The sequence below is a fragment of the Equus caballus genome, chromosome 18 (genome assembly GCF_041296265.1).
Source record: "Equus caballus isolate H_3958 breed thoroughbred chromosome 18, TB-T2T, whole genome shotgun sequence".
NCBI classification, from domain to species: domain Eukaryota; kingdom Metazoa; phylum Chordata; class Mammalia; order Perissodactyla; family Equidae; genus Equus; species Equus caballus.
Genome location: NC_091701.1, coordinates 61,220,881 through 61,242,746, shown reverse-complemented (window position 1 = coordinate 61,242,746; position 21,866 = coordinate 61,220,881). Strand labels below are relative to the sequence as shown.

General features: G+C 39.7%; 1 protein-coding gene across 1 annotated transcript in view; it reads left to right on the top strand.

Annotated features, from left to right (window-relative positions):
• Positions 1-11,248: 11,248 nt before the first annotated feature.
• The window catches only part of FRZB (frizzled related protein), a 31,766-nt gene continuing 21,148 nt past the window's right edge, over positions 11,249-21,866 (top strand). The window contains exons 1-2 of the mRNA XM_001501395.6: positions 11,249-12,592; positions 19,666-19,713. Of these exons, the coding sequence (XP_001501445.1) occupies positions 12,115-12,592; positions 19,666-19,713 (526 nt within the window). The 5' untranslated portion in view covers positions 11,249-12,114. The remainder of the gene's footprint in view (positions 12,593-19,665; positions 19,714-21,866) is intronic.

Genomic DNA, 21,866 nt, shown 5'->3' with positions numbered 1-21,866 from the left:
TGTTATTTATAGCGATTATGTCTTCTTAATTATAGCCATTCTGACGGGAGTGAGGTGATATCTCATTGTAGTTTTGATTTGCATTTCTCTAGTAACTAGTGATGTTGAACATCTTTTCACATGCCTATTGGTTCTTTGGAGAAATGTCTGTTCAGATCTTTTGCCCGTTGTTTAATTGCGTTGTTAGCTTTTTTGTTGTTGAGATGTATGAGTTCCTTTGCATTTTCTTCTAATAATTTATTTCAATAATATATAGTAGGCTTAGGGATATAATAATGATATTACTTATACCCATTTATGAGTGCCCAAATGGAAACAAATACTTTATACATTTTGAGATCTATATATATAGTGACAAATCTTAATTCTCTAAATTGAGGAAAGAAAAAGCAAATTCATACTTAGGTTGAAAACATGGAATATGTGAAAACCTAGGAACATTACATTGTTAAAAATATAGATGAAGTTTGATTATAAACATAACCTAGAAATTTGTGTTTCTCTAGAGGTAGTAATAGCTAGATAGAGGCAATTGGCTGGTTATTTGGATAATTTTTTCTTTTCTAAATGTGATTGAACTCTTTTCTATGTAAAATTGTTTCTTGATGGCCTTTGGTTCCTTTGTCATAGTCTTACTATGGATTGAGCATTATAATTTTATGGTTTTCTATTTGGTTCTTCTTAAGTGCCTTAGGGAAAATCTTAGCCTGTGGCTTGACCACATTCTTCAGAGAAAAAGAAGCTCTAAAACAAAATGCATAGCAGTCATAAAGCCCTGCAAAGCTCCCCACCTAACCTTTCACCACAAATGGTATTTTCATTTATTTATTTCATGTGAGGAAGACTTGCACTGAGCTAACATCTGTGCCAATCTTCCTCTCACAAATGATATTTTTAACACCCGGTAGCACCCACTGAGTTGTTGATGTGGTGCCGAGTGACAGAGAGTTCTTTGAGGCCTGCACAAACCCGGCACTTATGGTCTTACACATACTTCTTGTTAAAAATTCTTCTATCTAGAAGAACACATGCAATTTTCTGCAAAAAGCGTGGCCATGGATGAGGTGGAAAAACAAACAAAAAGAAAAAGAAAATATGTACCTATAATTTGATGAAATGAGACATTAAATATGTCACCTGCAGGACAAATAATCATTTCAAACGCACACACTTAGGCTCTTAGTATATGAAAAGTAACTAAATAAATATATACCAACATGAAAATACGTCTGTGCAATGTAAGCGGTTTTTCAAAAGCAGTTTCTATGCTCCATCAAAAATGCCAAGTTAACCATTTTCCACCTGCCAGTTCGTTCAAAGCCTCACCTCCTACGGCCCCCTCCTTCCACATTAAGCTTAGGGCTTGTCTGAAGAAAACAGTGATATTTCTGGCCTGGCTTGCAGGGTAGTGTCATCTAAAATTTGGGAAAGAAAGATGTTCTCTCTAACCACAGTAACTTAATTTTTAAGGGATTAATTTCAGGACTTTACCAACCTCTATCCAGAATATTCTTCAGATCTAGTGTAAATCTTCTTCACTGTAACATTATGTTGTAACTTAGCCTTTCCTCAGTTAAGATAGAGGACTGACCATTATATATTTCTTTCCATTTTGTAGAGAAAACTTATTAGGATGTAAGTTTTTTTTTCTTAAAGACTTTATTTTTCCTTTTCCTCCCAAAGCCCCCTGGTACATAGTTGTGTATTTTTAGTTGTGGGTCCTCCTAGTTGTGGCATGTGGGATGCCACCTCAGCATGGCTTGACGAGCGGTGCCATATCTGCGCCCAGGATTCAAACTGGCAAAACCCTGGGCCGCCGAAGCAGAGCATGCGAACTTAACCACTGGGTCATAGGGCTGGCCCCAGGATGTAAGTTTTATGGCCCAGACTCTGCTTTTTCTGTTGTTTATCTCCACAACCTAAAACTGTGGCACTTAGAAGGTCAGCAATAAGTATTCAATGAATGAATGGATGGAGGGATAAATGATCTTTTCCAGGATAACAATATTCTTTTAAACTTTCTTCAGAGATTATATTCCACTCCCACCCACTCAGCCCCCTGCCTGCCCCCAAATAGTTTCATTGTTGCCTCTGTATCCTGTCCAGTTGGTCCTATTAGATACAGTATTCTAGACCTTGAGAGCTGTGTTGGCACTGTGTTAATCACCATTATCATCATCATCATCAAAAACATTAAAACATTTATATTGTTTATAAAACAGTATAAACGGACTCCAATGAGCACTCCATTCCAAGGTTTTCTTGAAGTCCTATAATCTGTTTTCATCCAAAGCAGATTATATTTTGCTTACAAATTAAAATCATTTTAGTTTCAAAATTGGGGAGAAAGGAAATCTAAGAAAAAGAGTGCTATTTCTTACTCTTGCAAAATATTTAAAAATTCAAGTTGTTTTTGTTTGGTAATTACTAGTGAAAAGTCAAATCTGAACTGTGAAGAGAGGAAATGAAGGATTTATAGAAATTGTGTATTTAGAAAGTTTCTGGATACCTTAGCTGATCTTCACGTCTGTGGTTGTTTTCATAACTTTGCCAGGTTTTTATCTTTATCAAACCAAGACAAGGGATGGCTGATTTTCTGCCTTCATAGTCCTTTCTACCTCAGATGGAATAAATGAGCAATGTCACTCCATATAACATCTTTCCCTAATTTTCTCTCTGGGAATCTTTCCCTCGTACCATGCTACCTTTCACCTGACATGTTACTTGGAGGAAGAGGGTTGTTTCCCAGAAGATCTATGTGCAAAGTCTTCTCAAATCCTAAACCTTATCGAGTCAAGCAAGGAATTGGAGACACTCTTACTTCTCCTTCATTTTAATATTGACAGCCAATATTGAGGATCAAAACAAATATTACTTATTATAAATTATAATTATAAATATCATTTTCTAAACAGTCTTGGAATCTATTTCTTACGAAGGAAATAAGTAAACAAATTTTATTTAGCAATAGAAGGTATATTTCTCCCCTAGAATTATTCCAGAGACTGTTGTGTATCATAACATTGGTATAATTAAGGGTTTGACTAGGTGTTTTTCTTTTGGGTTCAAGAAATTATTTATTATTATGTTCAGTTAATAATATTTCATCAATCTTATATCAAACATACATTCAGGGTAGGATTTGGAAATTATAATCTTTCTGTCTTGCCTTACCATTTCTGAGAGATTGCTCAAAGAAGACAGACTTTACAAGACAAATTTCCTAAGATAAAACTAATCTTGGTGTTAAGGTCTTCACTAATTGTCATCAGAATGAATCAAGATATCTAGGGAATTAATGGACTAGAATTGAGAGTCTATAATAAACCTTTACATTTACATTTAAATTCAAGTGATTTTTGACAAAGGTGTCAAGACAATTGAGTGGCGAGAAGATAATCTTTTCAATAAGTAGTGCTGAGACAACTAGATGGCTACATGCAAAAGAATGAAGTTGGACCTCTTTTACACCAGCATAAAAACTAACTCGAAATGGATCATAGACCTGAGTATGAGAGCTAAAACTCTAAAATTCTTAGAAGAAAACACAGGAGTAAATCTTTGTGATCGTGAGTTACTCAAAGCCATCTTAGATATGACACTAAAAACACAAGAGACATAAGAAAAAATAGATAAATTGAACTTCATCAATATTGAAACTCTTGTGCCTCAAAGAACGCCATTAAGAAAATGACAAACCGTAGAATGAGAAAAGATTTTTGCAAAACATATATATGATATGTGACTTGTATCTAGACTACATGAAGAACTTCTACCACTCAAAAACAAACACACACAAAAACCAAACCAACAACAGACAACCAAATGAAAAAATGACGAGGATCTGAATATAGATTTCCTCCAAGAAGATATACAAATGCCAATAAGCACTTGAAAAGATGCTCAACATCATTACTCATTCATAAAAGACACATCAAAGCCACAATGAGGTGCCACTTCATACCCACGAGGATGACTGTAATAAAAAAGACTGAGTATAATAAGCGTTGGCAAGGATGTGGAAAAATTAAAGCCCTTATACACTGTAGGTAGGAATGCAAAGTGGTGCAGCCACTTTGAAAACATTTCGGCAATTTCTCAAAAGGTTAACCACAGAGTTTCTGTAAGATCCAGCAGTTCCACTCCTAGGAATATACCCAAGAGAAATGAGGACATATGTCCACACAAAAATTTCTATTCAAATGTTCATAGCAGCATTATTCATAATAGCTAAAAAGTGAGTACAACCTAAATTTCCATCAACCGATACATAGATAAGTAAAATGTGGTATATCCATGCAATGGAATATTATTCAGCACTAAGAAATGAAGTATTGATGTATGCTACAACATAGATGAACCTAAAACATTATGCAAAGTGAAGGAAGCCAGTCACAAAGACCACATATTATATGATTCCATTATATGAATAGGCATATATATGTCCAGAATAGGCAAATCTATAGAGACAGAAAATAGATTAGTGGTTGTCTAGGGCTGGAGGAACTGGGGGGAAATGAGGAACGACTGCTAACGAGTATGGGTTTCTTTTTGGGGGTGATGATAATATTCTAAAATTGATCATGATGACGGCTGCACAACTCTGTGAATCAGCTAAGAACCACTGGATTGTATATTGTAAAGGGTGAACTCTATGGTATGCAAATTATATCTCAATACAGCTGTTATAAAAAAGATATCTGAGGGACTGGCTTGCAATTCAGTAGGAAGGTCATTTATATTAAAGCCTGCCAACGGCTCCTCATGGACCCTGTGGAAGGGGAAGCCTTCAGGCAGAGGCAATGCGGTGCCGAGGGGAAGCGCATGGGCCCTGCAGCTGGATCGCCTGGATTTGAATCCTGACATGACCTCTTATTAAGTCATGGGAATTTGGGAATATTATTTACTTATTCTGTGGCTCAGCTTCCTCATTCATAAAATGGGAATAATAATGTTACTATATTATAGAGTTGTTGTGACGACTAAAGGAGTTAGATGCTTCAATAGTGCCTGGCACATAGTAAATTTTAGTAAATGCTATATAAGTATTTGCTATTATTATACAATCTACAAAATTTAAAACATGACTCTCTGGTGCTGACTTAATTCCAACTCTTTCTGCTTCCAACTTAGTGAGTAAACACATGAGAAAAGGAGCCAAAGTTTGAGTAAGGGAAAATAGATTTCCAAGGGATAGATTTCAGACAGATAATAACAGAACAAAATACAGAGGAAGAATAAAAAAGCATCCACATTTGCCTCCTCCTATTGCTACATTCTAAGAAATACTATCTTAGACTTTTGGTGGTGTAGGCAGTGTGGTCCATACTGAAGTTGAAATACAAGGATGCTCACTTGAAATTTATGTAATGTTGTAAACCAATGTTACCTAAAAAAAAAAAAGTCTTGTGTCTGTGAAATTTGATTAAATATATCCCAAGAAAGAGGCAAGGTATCTGCATTCACCTTTTGAGAGTTGTGGTTAGCAAATTAACTACTGACAGCTATTGAGTTACTCAGGTTGTCAGCATTGGGTGGCTCCCACAATTCTGGCCTGAGTCACATTATAATGATCCAGTTCTTTATGATGGAAGAATGGAGAGAAAGACCGAAAGAGTATTAGCCAGAGGTGGAGTTATTAACTGGTGTTGGGAAGAGTAAGGGCTGCCTTCAGGGCTAAGGGCCTCAATTAGAAAGGATCACAGGGGAAAACTGCCCATGATGATTAATGTTCTTGGGTTAGCAGGAAGGTCAGGAGGTCAAGATTCCCACGTGGGGTATATTAGTTGATTAGTATGATATGGTGACATAAGGGTACTAAGCCTAGTTCCAGGGAAGATTCTGTTAGCACTAGGAGGATCCATGTTAAGATTTGGGCCCTTTATATGGCTTAAATTATTTTGAAGTATCTCACTTTGACCCCAGAGATCTTTCAATAGCCATTTCTGATATTCTGACGAGCAATTTATTCTTCAAAACCAAGGAAGAAATTCGTGACTTAAAAAAAAATCTTTGGCTTTAACAATTGATACAATTGGCAGATTCATGTCCTCCTGATTTATATATCCATGGAAGAGACTGCTTCATCTTCCAGGTTACACATGAGATGTACGACTCACATTTCACATCACAGATGAGTGAGGAGTAGCTGGGTTATGGCTTCTTATTGATTGTTTTGCAGGATTTCTAATACTGTGGGGATCATTTTAAGTCAATTTCTAACTTGGCCTTGATGGTCACAGTCACTTACTTAGTTGTTTATGTCATAACTTGGCCTAAAGCCTATGTTGGAAAGACCTGTGTGCCACTTGACTTCTCCTCTGTCACTGTAAAAGGGGAAACTGAGGAGTAAACCAAGACTTTCAAAGATACGATAAGATGAAATGTGTAAAAAACGTATATGTCTATTCTAGAGAAGATGGTAGAAAGGGTATTCTAGAAACGATCTGTAATTAGAACTTGTTAAATAGGAGACTAGAAAGAAATTCAGAATCGTCTGGATTTCAATTGACATTAGACAAAGGGAGAGCTACAGTGCGGGGTCCTGTTGGATGTGGCCCGCATCTCCCCTTCTGGACCCCCAAACCCTATTGGGCTGTTTAGAAGGTTTAGATGATTTTGAGGGATTGTGTAAACTGAACACCATTATGTTTAATTATCATATATATTTTACATAGGCACATGGTGTTTCCAAATGTAAGAAAAACATATGCTTCCAATAGAGAAGGAGGATAGTGTAAAAAGAAAGAACATCAAACTGGGAAGCATGGCTATCTGCCATTAACTGACTTCATGACTTTGCATAAGTGATTTAATCCCTGAGTTTTCTCTACAAATTAAGATATGGAGGGCTGGGAGGTTAGGGAGGGAGAATGGGTGGTGGGCTAGATTGCTGAGGTTCATTCCATTACCAAGATACTATGGTTCCTTCTGGAAGTTCTTTGAAGCTGGGTCTATTGTTCTTTTGTTGTAATGGGGGTAGAGTGGTGCTATGACCTTTTAGGAAAATATGTGACGTTCAAAGAGCCAGCTGATTTTATTGTCAAGTCTTATTGGGGCTATTAGGATGGCCTTTGAGTAACTAATAGAGGTATCTAGTCCTCTCAACCTCCCCATACCCCTTTTAGAGTGTCATTTAGCCATTAGGCTGCTTTACTGAAATTTTGTTTCTAAATTCCCTGGAAGAAAAGATAACCAGGAGATAAAATAATGAAGTCTTTACAGCATGAAAAGAGTTTACCAAGGGTAAATCAGAGCTTAATATCAGTTCAAACAGGTGATTCTCAAAGTGTTGTCCCTGGACAGCAGTATCCCAACACCTGGGAACTTATTATAAATGCAAATTCTCAGGCCCCCCTCCTTCACTCCAGACCCAGTGTACCAGGAACTCTGGCTGGGGTCCTGCAATGTGTGTTTTTAGAAGCCGTGCAGGGGATTATGCTGCAGGCTACAGTCTGAGTCGCTGCCCTAATGATGATGTAGCTAACAGGTGGAATGCTTTTATTGGATTGCTTGGAGACTGGAAAGGGTGAGATCTTCTTAAAGTGGAACTCGAGGAATTGCTAGATCCACAGAATAGCGCTGATAGAGCCCATGAAGCAGGAAGTTCTCCCCATTTGAAGTGCAAGGCTTCCCATTCTATTCCTGGGCAGACAGAGCCAGTGCCTGACAACCAGCATGGTCAGGGTTCAGGCTGAGACCCAGGCTCACAGAGAGCCTGGAGCCTTCTGTTTCCAGCTCCTTTCTGCCCAGGAAGAAGTGTGATTGTTGCAATTGTGAAAAGAGCATGGATTCCAGTCCCACTTCTGATAGGCTCTTATCTAGCTGTGAGACTTTGGGAAATTATTTCATTCCTCTGAGCCTCAGTTTCTTCTTCTTGGAACTAACACCTCCTGTAAAGCATCGTGTGGTTTATGTGTCTCACAGACTGTAGGTACTCAAGAAACACTGGTTCCTTAGCTCCCTGGGTACCCAGGGTAGATCCTCAGTTGGTACAGAATGGAACTGATCGATGTCCATGCTGGGCTAGTTGTTAATTCCTTCACATATCAGCCCTGCTTGTAGGAATATAAGCACATTTTCTTATAGGACAGATGTGGATAGTCTTCCAAACACAAACCTGGTGTAAGTTTACAGTGTATTTAAACGTGAAAAATAACGTTAATATTTAAATGATTGATGAAACAAGGCATTGCAAGTCTTTCTTTTGGAAATCGGCCAAGTTTAAGTTTTGGAAATATAGCTATTTCGCAGTGTCAACCTCTAGCAAAATCTTTTCTTGACATTGCCACAGAAATTCTTGTCAAGAAATTAAATGAAGTGCCACTGACCATGGAGTCATGGTGCATTCTAAGAGGACAGATTGGCCGTGACCAGGCCTATGTGCACTTCCTAAGCAGCTGTTAGCCCAGGGTTGATTCATAGTCCCAAGAAGGTGCTGGGGCTGCGCTGTGCAGGATATTGGTACATTCATAATTTTCATTCGCCACCTTGACAACTTTCTCAAATATAAAATCCACTGCATAAAACTCTTGGATTCTCACCCTTAATTCTAAAAAAGTGAGTTGTAAAAGATCATTGTTGCTATGTCCATCAGAATATCATTTAAAAGCTTCACTTCTCCAGCCCCTTGTGCATTGCCTGCAGATTATCTACTTTGAAATTCTTCATCAGGTCTGAGGAACTGTCTAAGGCAGTCGGCTGTCTCTCCTGTTGCCCAGGTGCAGTCTTACTCAAGGATCAGTGTTCTGTCAGTTAAACGCTGGTTAAATAAAACCATGTAAAATAGAACATAAGAGAAACAAATGACCTATGACGCATTTCCTCTGGGGTACCAGGTTGCAGTCTTCCCCTAATTTTTTCTAAAAGTGGGCCTGGGGGGGGCTGGCCTGGTGGTGCAGTGGTTAAGTCTGCACATTCCCCTTCAGTGGCCCGGGGTTCGCTGTTTTGGATCCCGGGTGCAGACATTTGCACTGCTCAACAAGCCGTGCTGTGGCAGGCATCTCACATATAAAGTAGAGGAAGATGGGCATGGATGTTAGCTCAGGGCCAGTCTTCCTCAGCAAAAAGAGGAGGATTGGTAGCACATGTTAGCTCAGGGCTAATCTTCCTCAAAAAAATAAATAAAATAAATAAATAAAAGTGGGCCTGTTCCAAGGCACTCCTTTTGGGGGGTACAGCTCATCCACTAGTGGAAACTATGTGCCATATCTGATTCCTGTTTCCTCCATGATCATATGCAGGAAGCCTATTTTTCAAACTTAGCTATCACTATTTACTCAATTTGTATTTTATGTCTCTTTAAGACATGTATACTTTAATATTTAAAATACTGCATTCCAAATTCCATCAGCCAACATTTCTCAAATGCCTATAACAAAAGAAATAGAAGATGAATTCTCTTCTTTAAAAAAAATCATATGTGTTATTTAGGAAGGCAGAGTACATCCAGATGAAATGAAAGAAAATTTTTTTTGAAGGAATAAATTGGCAGGTGCTAAAGAACAATTTGCAAAAATGAACAATATTCAAGGGGGAACTAACTAGAAAAATGAACAGAACCAGGCAGGGTACTTAAAAAGGCTTCTGGGAGGCAATGAAATTTATTTTGGGTTTTGATAAAGACAAATTATTAGAGAAAAGTTGTGAGGGGACATGTTAGACAGTGGGGGTAATTGACTTTTGCTCAGGGGAAGGAAAAGAGACTTTATTTCAGATAGTTCTAGAACCATTAAAACATTAGCTCATTTCTTCTTACACTGTTAAGATTTATGAACAGGAAAACGTATTTAGCCAACAATCTATTATGTCTGCTCCTCACTTCTTCCTTCTAATTTATTGAAAATCCCACTTACATTTCCTTTTACAGAATAACCCCCAGATGCTCTAATATTGACTGTTTTTAAATTTTTTTCCCTCTAAATTTTACTTGCTGAATAATTTTTCATCTAATTCATTTATGTAACTTTTGGCTTTCTTTTCTTAAATGACAGTAACTAATTGGAGACCAGGCAAAGGTTGTATACCAACTAAATGACTCCCTATCTACCATCTGGGTTTTTTTTTTTCCTCCTAAGTGGAACAAACTTCCTTCTGAAATAATTTATTGCAGTCACAAACTACCATTTATGGTTATTTTAGAGATAAAATTCCATCCACTCAAGTTCATAGTGACATTTTATACGTGCTATCAAGTCAATGGTCTGGAGTGGAAACTGACATCCCCCTGTGTGCTCTAAAGTGGGGCGTCTTTTTTTTGCTTCTACTGCCTGTGAGAAATGGCTGGATTAAAGCAGGGAAATACTTCAATGATGTGGGGCAGAGGTGACTTCCTGTTTTGTTTTAGGGTTTGTTTCCTTCTCTTCTCAATGAAGGCTGTGTTTTCTGACAGTCTGCAATCCTTTCGCTCAGTGATTTCCCATTCAAAGGGCAGGGGCCAGGGCCTCTGCAGGTCATTCATTTACAACATGCCCTGAAAAGATGGCGGGGCGGGGGTGGAGGGAGGAAGAGAAGCGGCTCATTAGTGGAAGAAGCAGACCAGGAGGGGATCTGTTTTCTATTTTCTTCTCTAGTTTGGACTCATTTGTATGCAAATGGTTTTGTCATGATCATCATCATCATTATTATTACCTGTGCGGTGTAATTTTCCCACACATTTCTCTCAAGCGTTAGGGGAAATCGTTGATGAGAGGAGCTAAAGAATAAGTGCCATTTACTTTAGTGAGTAAAACAGAAAAAAAAGAGTCCCAGTTCTTTAAAGCAGTTTTCACTCTTAAGCTTAATAAGCAAAACTCAAAAGTTCTAATTTTGCAAGGCAAAGGGAAAAAATGAAAAGGAAAAAACTGTTTCTTGCTTCTGGTGGCCGACTTGTAACTTTGCTCGGCATTTATTCTCTTTTTATGAAAGGCAGCTCCCCCAACCTGATTATTCAAAATGCAGACCTCTGTAGCCAGGAGCTCTGGGCTGATAAGGCTCCACCACTGCTCGCAGGGGTCGCGTTTTCTGCGACTTGGACGTTTAAAGTGACATCCCTTAAGTGTTTCTCCCTCAGGTCTGACTTTCTGCAGAGCGGGTGCTCACAGAGGTAAAGCTGTAGTTTGCTTAAAGGAAATATCTCCAGGGAGCGAGGGGCTCGGCTTGGGTTCCGAAGTGGGGAACTAGGGGGGGGACTCCTTCGTGGGGAATTGGGGTGGGCTCTTCAGTGAGGGACTGGGGGCTCTTCTTTGGAGCCAGGGGGCTGCTGCCCAGTGTGGGGGTGCACGGCTCAAGTCAGAGCTGCCTTGGGTTACCGCATCCTCACTGCTGCTCAAGGCTTCTCTCCCCTCCGCCTCCAGCCCACCGACCCTCTCTCCCCGGTCCCGTATTCCCTTCCAGGGAAGCGAGCGGGCGTTGGAGGGCCGGGACTGCCCCAGGGGGCGGAGCTGCCCGTCTGGCCCGGAGGTAGGAAAGCGAAGAGCGGCGGGTCCAGGCACAGGCCTCCCGTCCAGACTTCTCCCGCCGGTCTCTCTCGCCAGCTGCGGTTGTCGCAGCAGCTGCTGCTCACACCAAAAATCGGATCTGTTCGCTCAGCCTACAAGACTTGCAAACTCTTGCTGCACCCTCCTCCCCCATTAGGAGTCTTTCCCCTCTGGTTTCCCTTCCTTCCTCTCCCGCCCCCACCTCGCCCCCGTCCTCCTCTTCACTTTGGAGAATTTCTTGCTTCTTTTAGCACCGTTTTGTAATCCAGGGGACGTGACACCCCAAAGCTCCAAATACCTCAGCTGAATCCTACTTTTGTTTTTATTTCTCCCTCGCTTTCTCTTGCTTTCCTCTCATCTGATTATCTGTGAAGTCTGATGCTTCTGCCAGAGGGAGCGAGGAATAAATAGATGCTGCTGCCCTAGAAGGCTGAGACGTCGGGAAAGAGCAGCCAGAGCGGCAGGGGCGGCGGCGGCTGGACTCGTCGAAGCTCGTGGGACCCCATTGGGGGAATTTGATCCAAGGAAGTTGTGAGATTGCCGGGGGAGGAGAAGCTCCCAGATCATTGTGTCCAGTTCCAGGGGGGAGGAGGAGACGGCGGAACGGGCCTCTCGGCGTCCTCGGCACTGCTGCATCCTGCCCTGTCCTGCCGGGATCATGGTTTGCGGCAGCCTGGGAGGGATGCTGCTGCTGCGGGCCGGGCTGCTCGCCCTGGCCTCGCTCTGCCTGCTCCGCGTGCCCGGAGCCCGGGCTGCAGCCTGTGAGCCCGTCCGCATCCCCCTTTGCAAGTCCCTGCCCTGGAACATGACCAAGATGCCCAACCACCTGCACCACAGCACCCAGGCCAACGCCATCCTGGCCATCGAGCAGTTCGAAGGTCTGCTGGGCACCCACTGCAGCCCCGACCTGCTCTTCTTCCTCTGTGCCATGTACGCGCCCATCTGCACCATTGACTTCCAGCACGAGCCCATCAAGCCCTGCAAGTCTGTGTGCGAGCGGGCCCGGCAGGGCTGTGAGCCCATCCTCATCAAGTACCGCCACTCGTGGCCAGAGAGCCTGGCCTGCGAGGAGCTGCCGGTTTACGACCGCGGCGTGTGCATCTCTCCCGAGGCCATCGTCACCGCGGATGGAGCGGGTGAGTCCTGACACTGCCCAGCCTCTCTCCCAGCCCTGCAGCCCGCTCACTTCTCCGAGTCCTTGTTACTCTCCTGTACTCTCTGATTCTGTCTTTTCTCTTCGGATCACTTCTCTTAATCTCTTAATTACTGTGAAGCACTATTCCTTTTGTCTCTCACCCAGTCACCCTTCCAGACGGATGCACGCTGTTCCAATAGGTGGCCTGTCTTTCTAAACACTCCGTTTATTTAACTCCCATCACACTGCGGAACACTGACCCTTCACTTTCCGCTCTTTACATGTTGAAGTAACCACATCTTGTAAAGTGATGCTTTTTCCTTACTTTCTTTAGTGTTTTACCTACTTGCCAAGATTGCATGGTGAAAACAGAAAAGTGAAGAACCATTTTCTTCTAATCATTAAAAATGCCAAGATAATTGCAGTAACCTTACTCCAAACCACAGATGTTAGTGGTATGTGTTTGCTCAATATCCAATTTGAGCAATTACCTTCACCTTAAATTTCCCCCTCCTTTCAATGAGAGAAATTGTTCTTCCATTCCAGACTGAAATAGCTGTGAAACATTGCTATGCACTGCTAATTAGCTTCTGTGACTTACTCCAGCCGCAGAGCTGGCGAGTGAAACTGCTGGCCTCTTTTCACATTCCCACATGCCTTCAAGTCATTTTGTAAGTGACATATGGATGAAAGGAGTTATATTTCAGGCATGTTATCATCTACACTCATGTAATGTTATTTTTAATCCTATCCCTTATCGTACTCTTATGCTCTGCAAATAATTTGTCTTTAATACCTTATTTCATGTCCTTTCTCTGTGTGTGCATCAGCCACCCGTTAATTTTGATCTTTCTCTACCTTAAAAGTTTATTGCAGTTCTACATTTAATGGAATCAATCACAAGTTGTTTTCTCATTAGCGTCAGTTGGATTATGACTGTCATAACTCTTAAGACCCCAACTAAACATTGCTCATTATGGTCCATTCAATTATAACTGAATATCCTTCCTACCAATTAACCCAAAACTTGAATTTCACCCTTCATATGCTTTAAAAATAAACTCAATCTTTTATGATTGGCCCTCTTTCATATTCTCCCTGGATCAACTCTGTTCTTAGATGTGATGACCTGGTTGCCTCCTTCCCTGTTCATTTCTTGGGCATCAACCTTTTCGTCTGCGTCTCAACCCTCAACTTGCTCAGCCTAAGCTCATGTCTTTAGTCCACTTCTAGGTAGTAGTTCTTGGTTGTCAGGGAACTGATTTGGAAAAATTGCTTTCTGTGCACCTTGACCTGCTTAACATAAAGTGGGGGAGGTGATGGGGTCGGGGGATTGTCCAAAGATCTGCAAAACCAAAACAGAACAGAAAAATTCCAAGAGCTTTTTGATGATCACCTCACTTAGTTTATCACTCTTCAAATACATCTATTGCCTTGATTTTAATCAAGAACCAAGAACTGGCTGTATAAAGTAATGAGAAAGCAATGTATTTCTTATCAATCCTTGGGCTAAAAGAGCACTCTTGAGCCTTTATACTCACTAATGTCACAGGCCATGCAGGCTCTGGATGAGCTTGGTCAGTTGCTGCCTGGTCTGCCAGACTCTTAGAATCAGTTAAATGCTGGCTCATCTCAGGCCAAGGGCTGGGAATGAGGTGGTTATGGTTCATGCTGAAACGCATTCCTCCCCTTGAAGGAGAAGACATAGTCTGAAACCTCTCTTAGAGATGGACCTCAAATGAGAGAGGTTTGGCAAGGTTAATTGCTCTCAAAAGCCATAGTCAATATGGATGGGAAGCAGTTTCCTTAGGTGGCCCTGAATTCCCTATCATCGTGGACCAAACAATTGCCTCATTGAAGCACTCAAACAGGACGTGCATGGAAACAATTTGTCAGTCCATGGGACCTAATTTCTGAGCATCTTTGAAATGCCATAATCTCTGCTCTACTGATAGCGTCCTTGCCGAAAAAATAAGTAGAGATAGGTGGCAGTTAGAAACATATTTTAGTGATGGTCTCTGTTCCCCCCTACCTTTACCATAATCTTCAGTGTGACTCAGAGACTGTGGTGGCAGGAGGGAGCTAAGGGGACATGGGGATGGGCAATGGAGGGGTGGAGTCTAGCCTGAAAGGTCCCCTGGCTTCCAAGGCCACCTTGCTGAAAATTACACTCCCTATGCTGGGTCAAACTTTCAGGCACCTGGAATTACTTAGAAACTACCACATGTGGCCAGTTTAATTTACAATGCAATATACTACTTGGTTTAGTGGGATATAATAGTTCAAGAAGCAGGACTTTTTTCCTTCCTCTAAGTATAAACAGAGTCCCTCTGTCTTATGACTAGAATCTATCCAACTGAACATAAAAATGAGGTCTCTGAATAAAATGGGACCACCATTCACATCTCTTCAATGCCAAGAGGATTCGCAAATCCTATCATTCACATGGATATGTACCCTCATAGTGTGTTGTGACTCCGCAAACCAGTTTAGGGTATTTTACAAGGCAAAATCTTACTGCAATGGAGTATTGCTTCAAAATGCTTTTTGCTTTTGAAACACTGTGGGCAAACATACTTTTATTAAAGAAAAAATCATATCCTGACCAGTACTAATAAATTCATAAATTTATTCTTTTTCCTCATTTTATATTCACTATAGAGTTGTGACTACATGTACAATTGCTCCATCTGTGAATTCAGTTCAATTTAGTCATTCAGCCAGTTAATTAAGGCATTTGGTCAAATCTTTCATATTGTATGGTGAGTAAAGAGTATGGATTTGGAGTTGGGCAGACCAGGTGTTGAATCTTGACTCTGCCTCATATCAACTGTTATAGGGAAATTATAAAACTCTCTGATTCAAAGTTTTCTGATGTGTAACATGAGGACAGTACTGCCTACAGCCCACTGGCATGGTGAAGATGAAATTAAGCAGCATATATAGTACCTGTACAGAGCCCTTAACAAATTGTTGCTGCTGCTGCTGCTGCTGTTTTCCTATTATTATCATTGTTATATCAAATTGATATGTTCATTTTTGTTTGTTTTTTTTAAATGGTATGTTGGTCAATGCAGATACAGTCTAGAACTTTTAACAGTTCAGCTCTGGAAAACAAGCTTCACACGGGACCTAACTGGAAAAGCAGATCTTATTTCTTCTGAATATATAAACTTAATATTTTATTTTATACAAATTGACCTGGACGTCAGGCTTAAGAACAAATCCCTTTGGGAGCAACAGGAAGAAGGAATGGGTCTGATGGATGTCTGTTAGTTACAAATAGTTTATCTCAGAAACATAGAAATTAAGTATTTAAGAAAATTTATGGTATGACATTGAACAGCTATTTATACAACTCCCAGGGTTCGCCATGCCAAGGTCTTTATAATCACTCCTCAGTCATTGCTGGTTTCCGTGGTTGTGTTAACTTGTCACTCCACCTCTTGCTCAACACATTTCTCCAGGCCCTCTCTCGCCTGGCCGAGCTGTGCCAACTTTCACATGCACAAACTGCTGTTTAATCATTTCTCCACTCTCTGAGGAACAGGCAGCCTTTTCTTTAGCCCTGGCTTACAAATATTTGAGGGGCCAAACGCCAAGAAGGAAGAATTATTTAGTGTGATAGGAGGAAAGTGGAATGGAAAGGAGAAATGGAAATTTTAGATTAAGACTAGAGAGAAAACATGATTCTAAGGATCCTTCATCATGTAGAATATTGAAAGGTGCTCTGAATGGGGTAGGAAAGAGTATCTCAGAGTGTTAGGGTATTTAATTTACAGCTAATGCATGATTCTGTTATCAGTGGTAATAGAATCTTACATAGTCACCAAATCTTATTTTAATATTTCATTTTTTATTACATTCCCACCAAACTTCCAAATAGTTGTTGCAATAAATAGCAACTAAGTTGTACTTGGCCATTCTCTTTCTACTGGGTGTATAGAAAGAGGAGACCAAAAAGTACCATATAGACATATAGTTTTGAATAATTAAGAATTGGCTATATTTCCTCAATTTAAAGAAAACCACAGCTTTAGAGTTATAGTCTCTTAGTTGGAATTCCAGATTTTTCCATTAATGTTGTACCTTGAGCAAGTCATTTGATGTTGACATTAGGGATTGTGCAGAACAAAAGAAATACTCAGGTGAAGCGACTGATAACGGTAAAGCACAATGTAAGTGTTTAAGATCAACATGGTGATGGAGAGGACTTGTCATCTTCAGGAGAAGCATCATTAGCAGCAACAGGACAAGAACTAATAACATTTCACATGTTCTAGGTGCTGTTTTAAGGGTGTTATGCATATTGATTTATTTAATTATCATAATAACTACAGGGTGGGTACTATTATTCTGATTTTGCAGAAGAAGTTAAGTGACTTGTCCAAGTTCATACAGCTGTTGAGGGAAAGCAGATGCAAACCGGAACCTGTTCTATACCACACTTCCTCTTTTATGAAGAAAGAGGTGATTCCTAACTTTAGAGAGAATGTCTTTTGACCATCGGTTTGCGGTTAAAGAATCCAGTTTTTTTCAGTATATTTTGAAAGCCCATTTATTCATAGCTTAAGAGAATAAAAGGCAGCCCTGGACAATGGATTCCAAGAGATAAGAGATAACAACTTCTCTGGACTTTTGAGATAGCAGGGAACACACATTCCAGATTCTCCCATCTAACCCTGACCCCTCATTCTCGGCATGCCCCACAGCGAACTCCTCATTTCCTTACCCTCCTACTGTCTGCTTTTCTACTATTTTCTATATTATTCAAGGCACCACCACACCCATCCTCCAGGCCCTGGAGTCAGTCACGTTTCCACCATTTCTTTCTACCCTACATTCAGTAGTCAAATGCTATTAGATCTACTCTGAATCCAGTTCCCTTCCCTCCTTCTTTAAGGCTACGGTCCTGTTTGGGCCTCACCATGTCTTACACGGATTACAGAAGTGGGATGATAATTGCCTCACTTACCTCCAGTATTGCGCCTCCATGTTCCAACAGTGTGATCTTTCTGAAACGCAATCTGTTGCTTAAAATCCTTTGGTACCTGCGTCTAGCCTTCATGATCTCATCCCTTCTTACCTGTCTGTAGTTTCAGTTCTCTTTGCTTACACCGGTCTCTGTTTTTAGCCCCACTGGGAGGCGTACAGGTCCCTTCATGAACACTGTAGTTTCTCACCCGGTACCTCTGCACATGCTATCCTCTATCTGGAAAACCCTCCCCAACTCCCCTGGCTCCTTTAGGCTCTTCTTCTGGAAACTTCTATGACTCCTGCCTGAAATCCTTGGGGGCATAAAACCTACTAACAATACCTACTGTTTTAATTTAGGATAATTTTGTTAGAATTCCTACTTTCTGAAGACAATTTTTTGGGATTATTTTTTATTTGAAAACTTTGGTTTTTCTCTCGTATAATTCTAATAATTGACTTCTAAGCACTTTTTAAAGTATAGAAACATTTTCCTGTGAATAAGAATGAAAGAAGAAAACCAATCTCCTAGGTTCAGCTGTTTCAAAGGGTTTTTCCAAGAGAAAAATTTTATTTTTCATTTTTATTTCAACTTTTCAACACTAAACAATTATTTTAAACGTGGGTCAACATAATTTCATCATTTACAGAGAGATCATTTTTGTATAAATCATATGCGTATTACATGTTTGTTAGACTTATTCAGGAATAGAAAAAATCTTTGCATATTACTGTAATACTTGGATACATTTATCATGAATAAAGTCTTTGACTAGAATAAAAGTCATTAAATTAATAGTGTATGACTGAGTTGAGCCAAATGTTTTAGAATCAAGTATTTGTTGCCTGCGTATTTATTTATTTATTTGGCGGCTGCTAACTTTCCTTGGATATAGGGATTATTTTTTGTTTTTCTTTTTGCTGGGGAAGATTCACCCTGAGCTAACATCTGTTGCCAATCTTCCTCTTTTTCTCTTTTTCATGTGGGCCACCATCAATCACAGCATGGTTGCTTACAGATGAGTGGTGTAGGTCCATGCCCGAGATCCCAACCCAGGCCTCCAAAGCAGAGTATGCTGAACTTAACCTAGGCCACTGAGGCTGAGCCTGGATATAGGTTTTTAAATACCAGCTGGTGAAAGTAATTCATTAATTGTAATTTTGGGTGCTATTGTCCTAAAATAGTATTAATTCCTCCTTGTTTAATATATTCATGATATGACCTCTGAAGGAAAAAGAAGAATGTTATTTTCTACTAGGATAAATAGAGGCATTAAACTCATTTAACCTAAAGTATTAATATAAATATAAAACTCATATGAAAGTGCTGAGTTGAAGTGTCCATAAGAATATGTAGCTAGGCACAACATTGCTCAGCATGGCGATCTGCTAAGGCACTCAGTGTTATTCATTAGAGGCTGCTTTCTTAACTAGAACACAGAAGAACTTTATATAATTATGATTTTCATTACCATTTGTCATTCCCGTCTTCTGGGATTATAGGATGATGAAAAGAGTCAATGGCAATATCTAATTATTACCATGTGCGTTAATTCCACTGGCTTGAGAAGTCCCTGGATGGTAGGCTTCCTTTCTCCTGAAGAACTGGTGAGTTTGCAGTTAGCAAAGAGCACAGCGAGAATGCTCTCTGAATGTTTTCTTTAGGCACTAAGAATTTGAATATATGCCAGTAAAGTGTGATACATCTCTTTATTGAAGAGGCGTGTTTGGATCTTTTAGTCATCATGAGACAAGTGTTGGGTGAGTGCTAATATGTGCTCAGGCTTTATTGTGACAGGACGCTAATCATTCACAAATTTTGTGAAACTCAAATTTTATTTATTAAATCCTGGAATTTTATTCACAGTGGATGAGGATTCAAAAGAGTATATTGCCTTTCAATCACATGAAAGAGTAGACCTTGTTCTTATTCAACCTACAAATGATAGAGTGCCAACCTCATGACACCAGTAAGAATCGAATTCCTTGAGATGCCTGGGTTCTTACCCAAATCAAATTTGTGACTGAATTAGATTTCTATATGAGAATCTTGAAATAATAATTAATGTGTGGTTCTTAATTTATTCTCTCACCTTTCAGATTTTCCTATGGATTCTAGTAATGGAAACTGTAGAGGCGTGAGTGGTGGTGAGTATATCATGATGTTCCTGGTTTTCGTTTGTGGTCAAATTAGTCTTTGATGTTAGCTAGATACTCAAGTCTTGATTGGGGAAGTTTGGCCCTACACTTTAAAGATAAACTTGTAAAAATTACTTCTTTATTTATATTTAAAAAAATTACATTGTGGTAAAATTGACCTTTTCTTTTGGTATACAGTTCTATGAATTTATTTTTTGTGTGTGAGGAAAGTTGGCCTTGAGCTAACATCTGTTGCCAATCTTCCTCTTTTCGCTTGAGGAAAATTGTTGCTGAGCTAACATCTGTGCCAATCTTCCTCTGTTTTATGTGGGATACCACACAGCATAGCTTGATGAGTGGTGCTAGGTCCACGCCCGGTGTCTGAACCTGCTAACCTTGGATGGCCACAGCAGAATGCACGAACTTACCCGCTATGCCACCGGGCCCCAACAGTTCTGTGAATTTTAAGGCATGTATAGACTTGTGTAATTGCCACTACAGTCAGGATGCAGAGCAGTTCCACAACGTTAGAAAAAACTCCCTCATGCTCTCCCTATAGTTACAGGCTTCCACCACCCTGAACCACTGGCGATCACTGATCTGTTCTCCATCACCATAGTTTTGTCTTTTTGAGATTGTCATGTATATGGAATGATAAGAGCATGTAACCCTGTGATATTGGCTTCTTTCACTAAGCATAATGCCTTTGAGATCCATCTAAGTTGTTGCATGTATCAATAGTCTATTTCTTTTTATTGCTGAATAGTTTTTTACTTGGATATATTACCATTTGTTTATCCATTTGTGCCTTGAAGGACGTTTGGGTTGTTTTCAGTTTTGGCAATCGTACATAGAGCTATTATAAACATTTGTGTATAGGTTTTTGTGTAACCGTAAGTTTTCATTTCTCTAGGTTAGATATCTAGGAATGGGATTACTGGGTTAAATGGTAAAGGTGCATTTAACTTTATAGAAAACTGCCAAACTGCTTCCAAAATGGCTCTTCAATTTTTCACTGGCAATACTTGTGAGTTCCAGTTGCTCCACATCCTCACTGGCACTTGATATTGTCAGTATTTTTTTAAAAACTTTAGGAGCCGGCCTGGTGGTGCAGTGGTTAAGTGCACACGTTCCACTTCTCGGCAGCCCAGGGTTTGCCGGTTCAGATCCTGGGTGCAGACATGACACTGCTTGGCAAAAGCCATGCTGTGGCAGGCGTCCCACATATAAAGTAGAGGATGACGGGCATGGATGCTAGCTCAGGGCCAGTCTTCCTCAGCTAAAAGAGGAGGATTGGTAGTAGTTAGCTCAGGACTAATCTTCCTCAAAGTAAATAAATAAATAAATAAACAAACAAATAAATAAATAAATAAACGTTAACCATTTTTAACAGGTGTGGAGTGATAGGTGATCATGGTTTTAATTTGTATTTCCCTAATGGTTAATGGTATTTTTCCTGGGCTCATTTGCCATTCATATATATCCCTTTTGGTGAAGTGTCTGTTCAAGTTTTTTGCCCATTTTAAATTTGTCAGTTTTCGTACTGAGTTTTGAGAATTCTTTCAAGTATTTTGGATTTAAAAAACTATCTTTTGGTTTAATTGATTTTTCTCTATTGTTTTCCTTTTTTCAATTTTATTGATTGCTGCTCTTTAGTATTTCTTTGTTTCTATTTGCTTTGGATTTATTTTGCTACTTTTTAAATTTTTTTTTAGTTTCTTAAGGTAGAAGCTTAGAGTATGATTTGAAACTTTTCTTCTTTTCTAATAATTTAATGCCATCAGTATCCATCTAAGAATGGCTTTAGTTGCAGCCTACAAATTTTGGTAGGTTTTATTTTCATTTTTCTTCAGTTCAAAATGTTTTATAATTTCCTTGGAGACTACCTCTTTGACTCAGGTATTATTTAGGATTATGCTGTTAAATTTGCTGCTGTTTGGAGGTTTTTATCATTATTTTTATGTTACTAATTTTTGTTCTAATTCCATAATGGTCAGAGAACATACTTTGTATGATGTCAAGTCTTTTAAATTTTTGAAGGTCTGTGCTATGACTCAGGATGTGATTTATCTTGGTGAATGTTCCATATGCACTTGGGAAAAAACGTATTCTGCAGTTGTTGAGTAGAATGTTCTTTAAATATAAAACACATTGGTTGATTG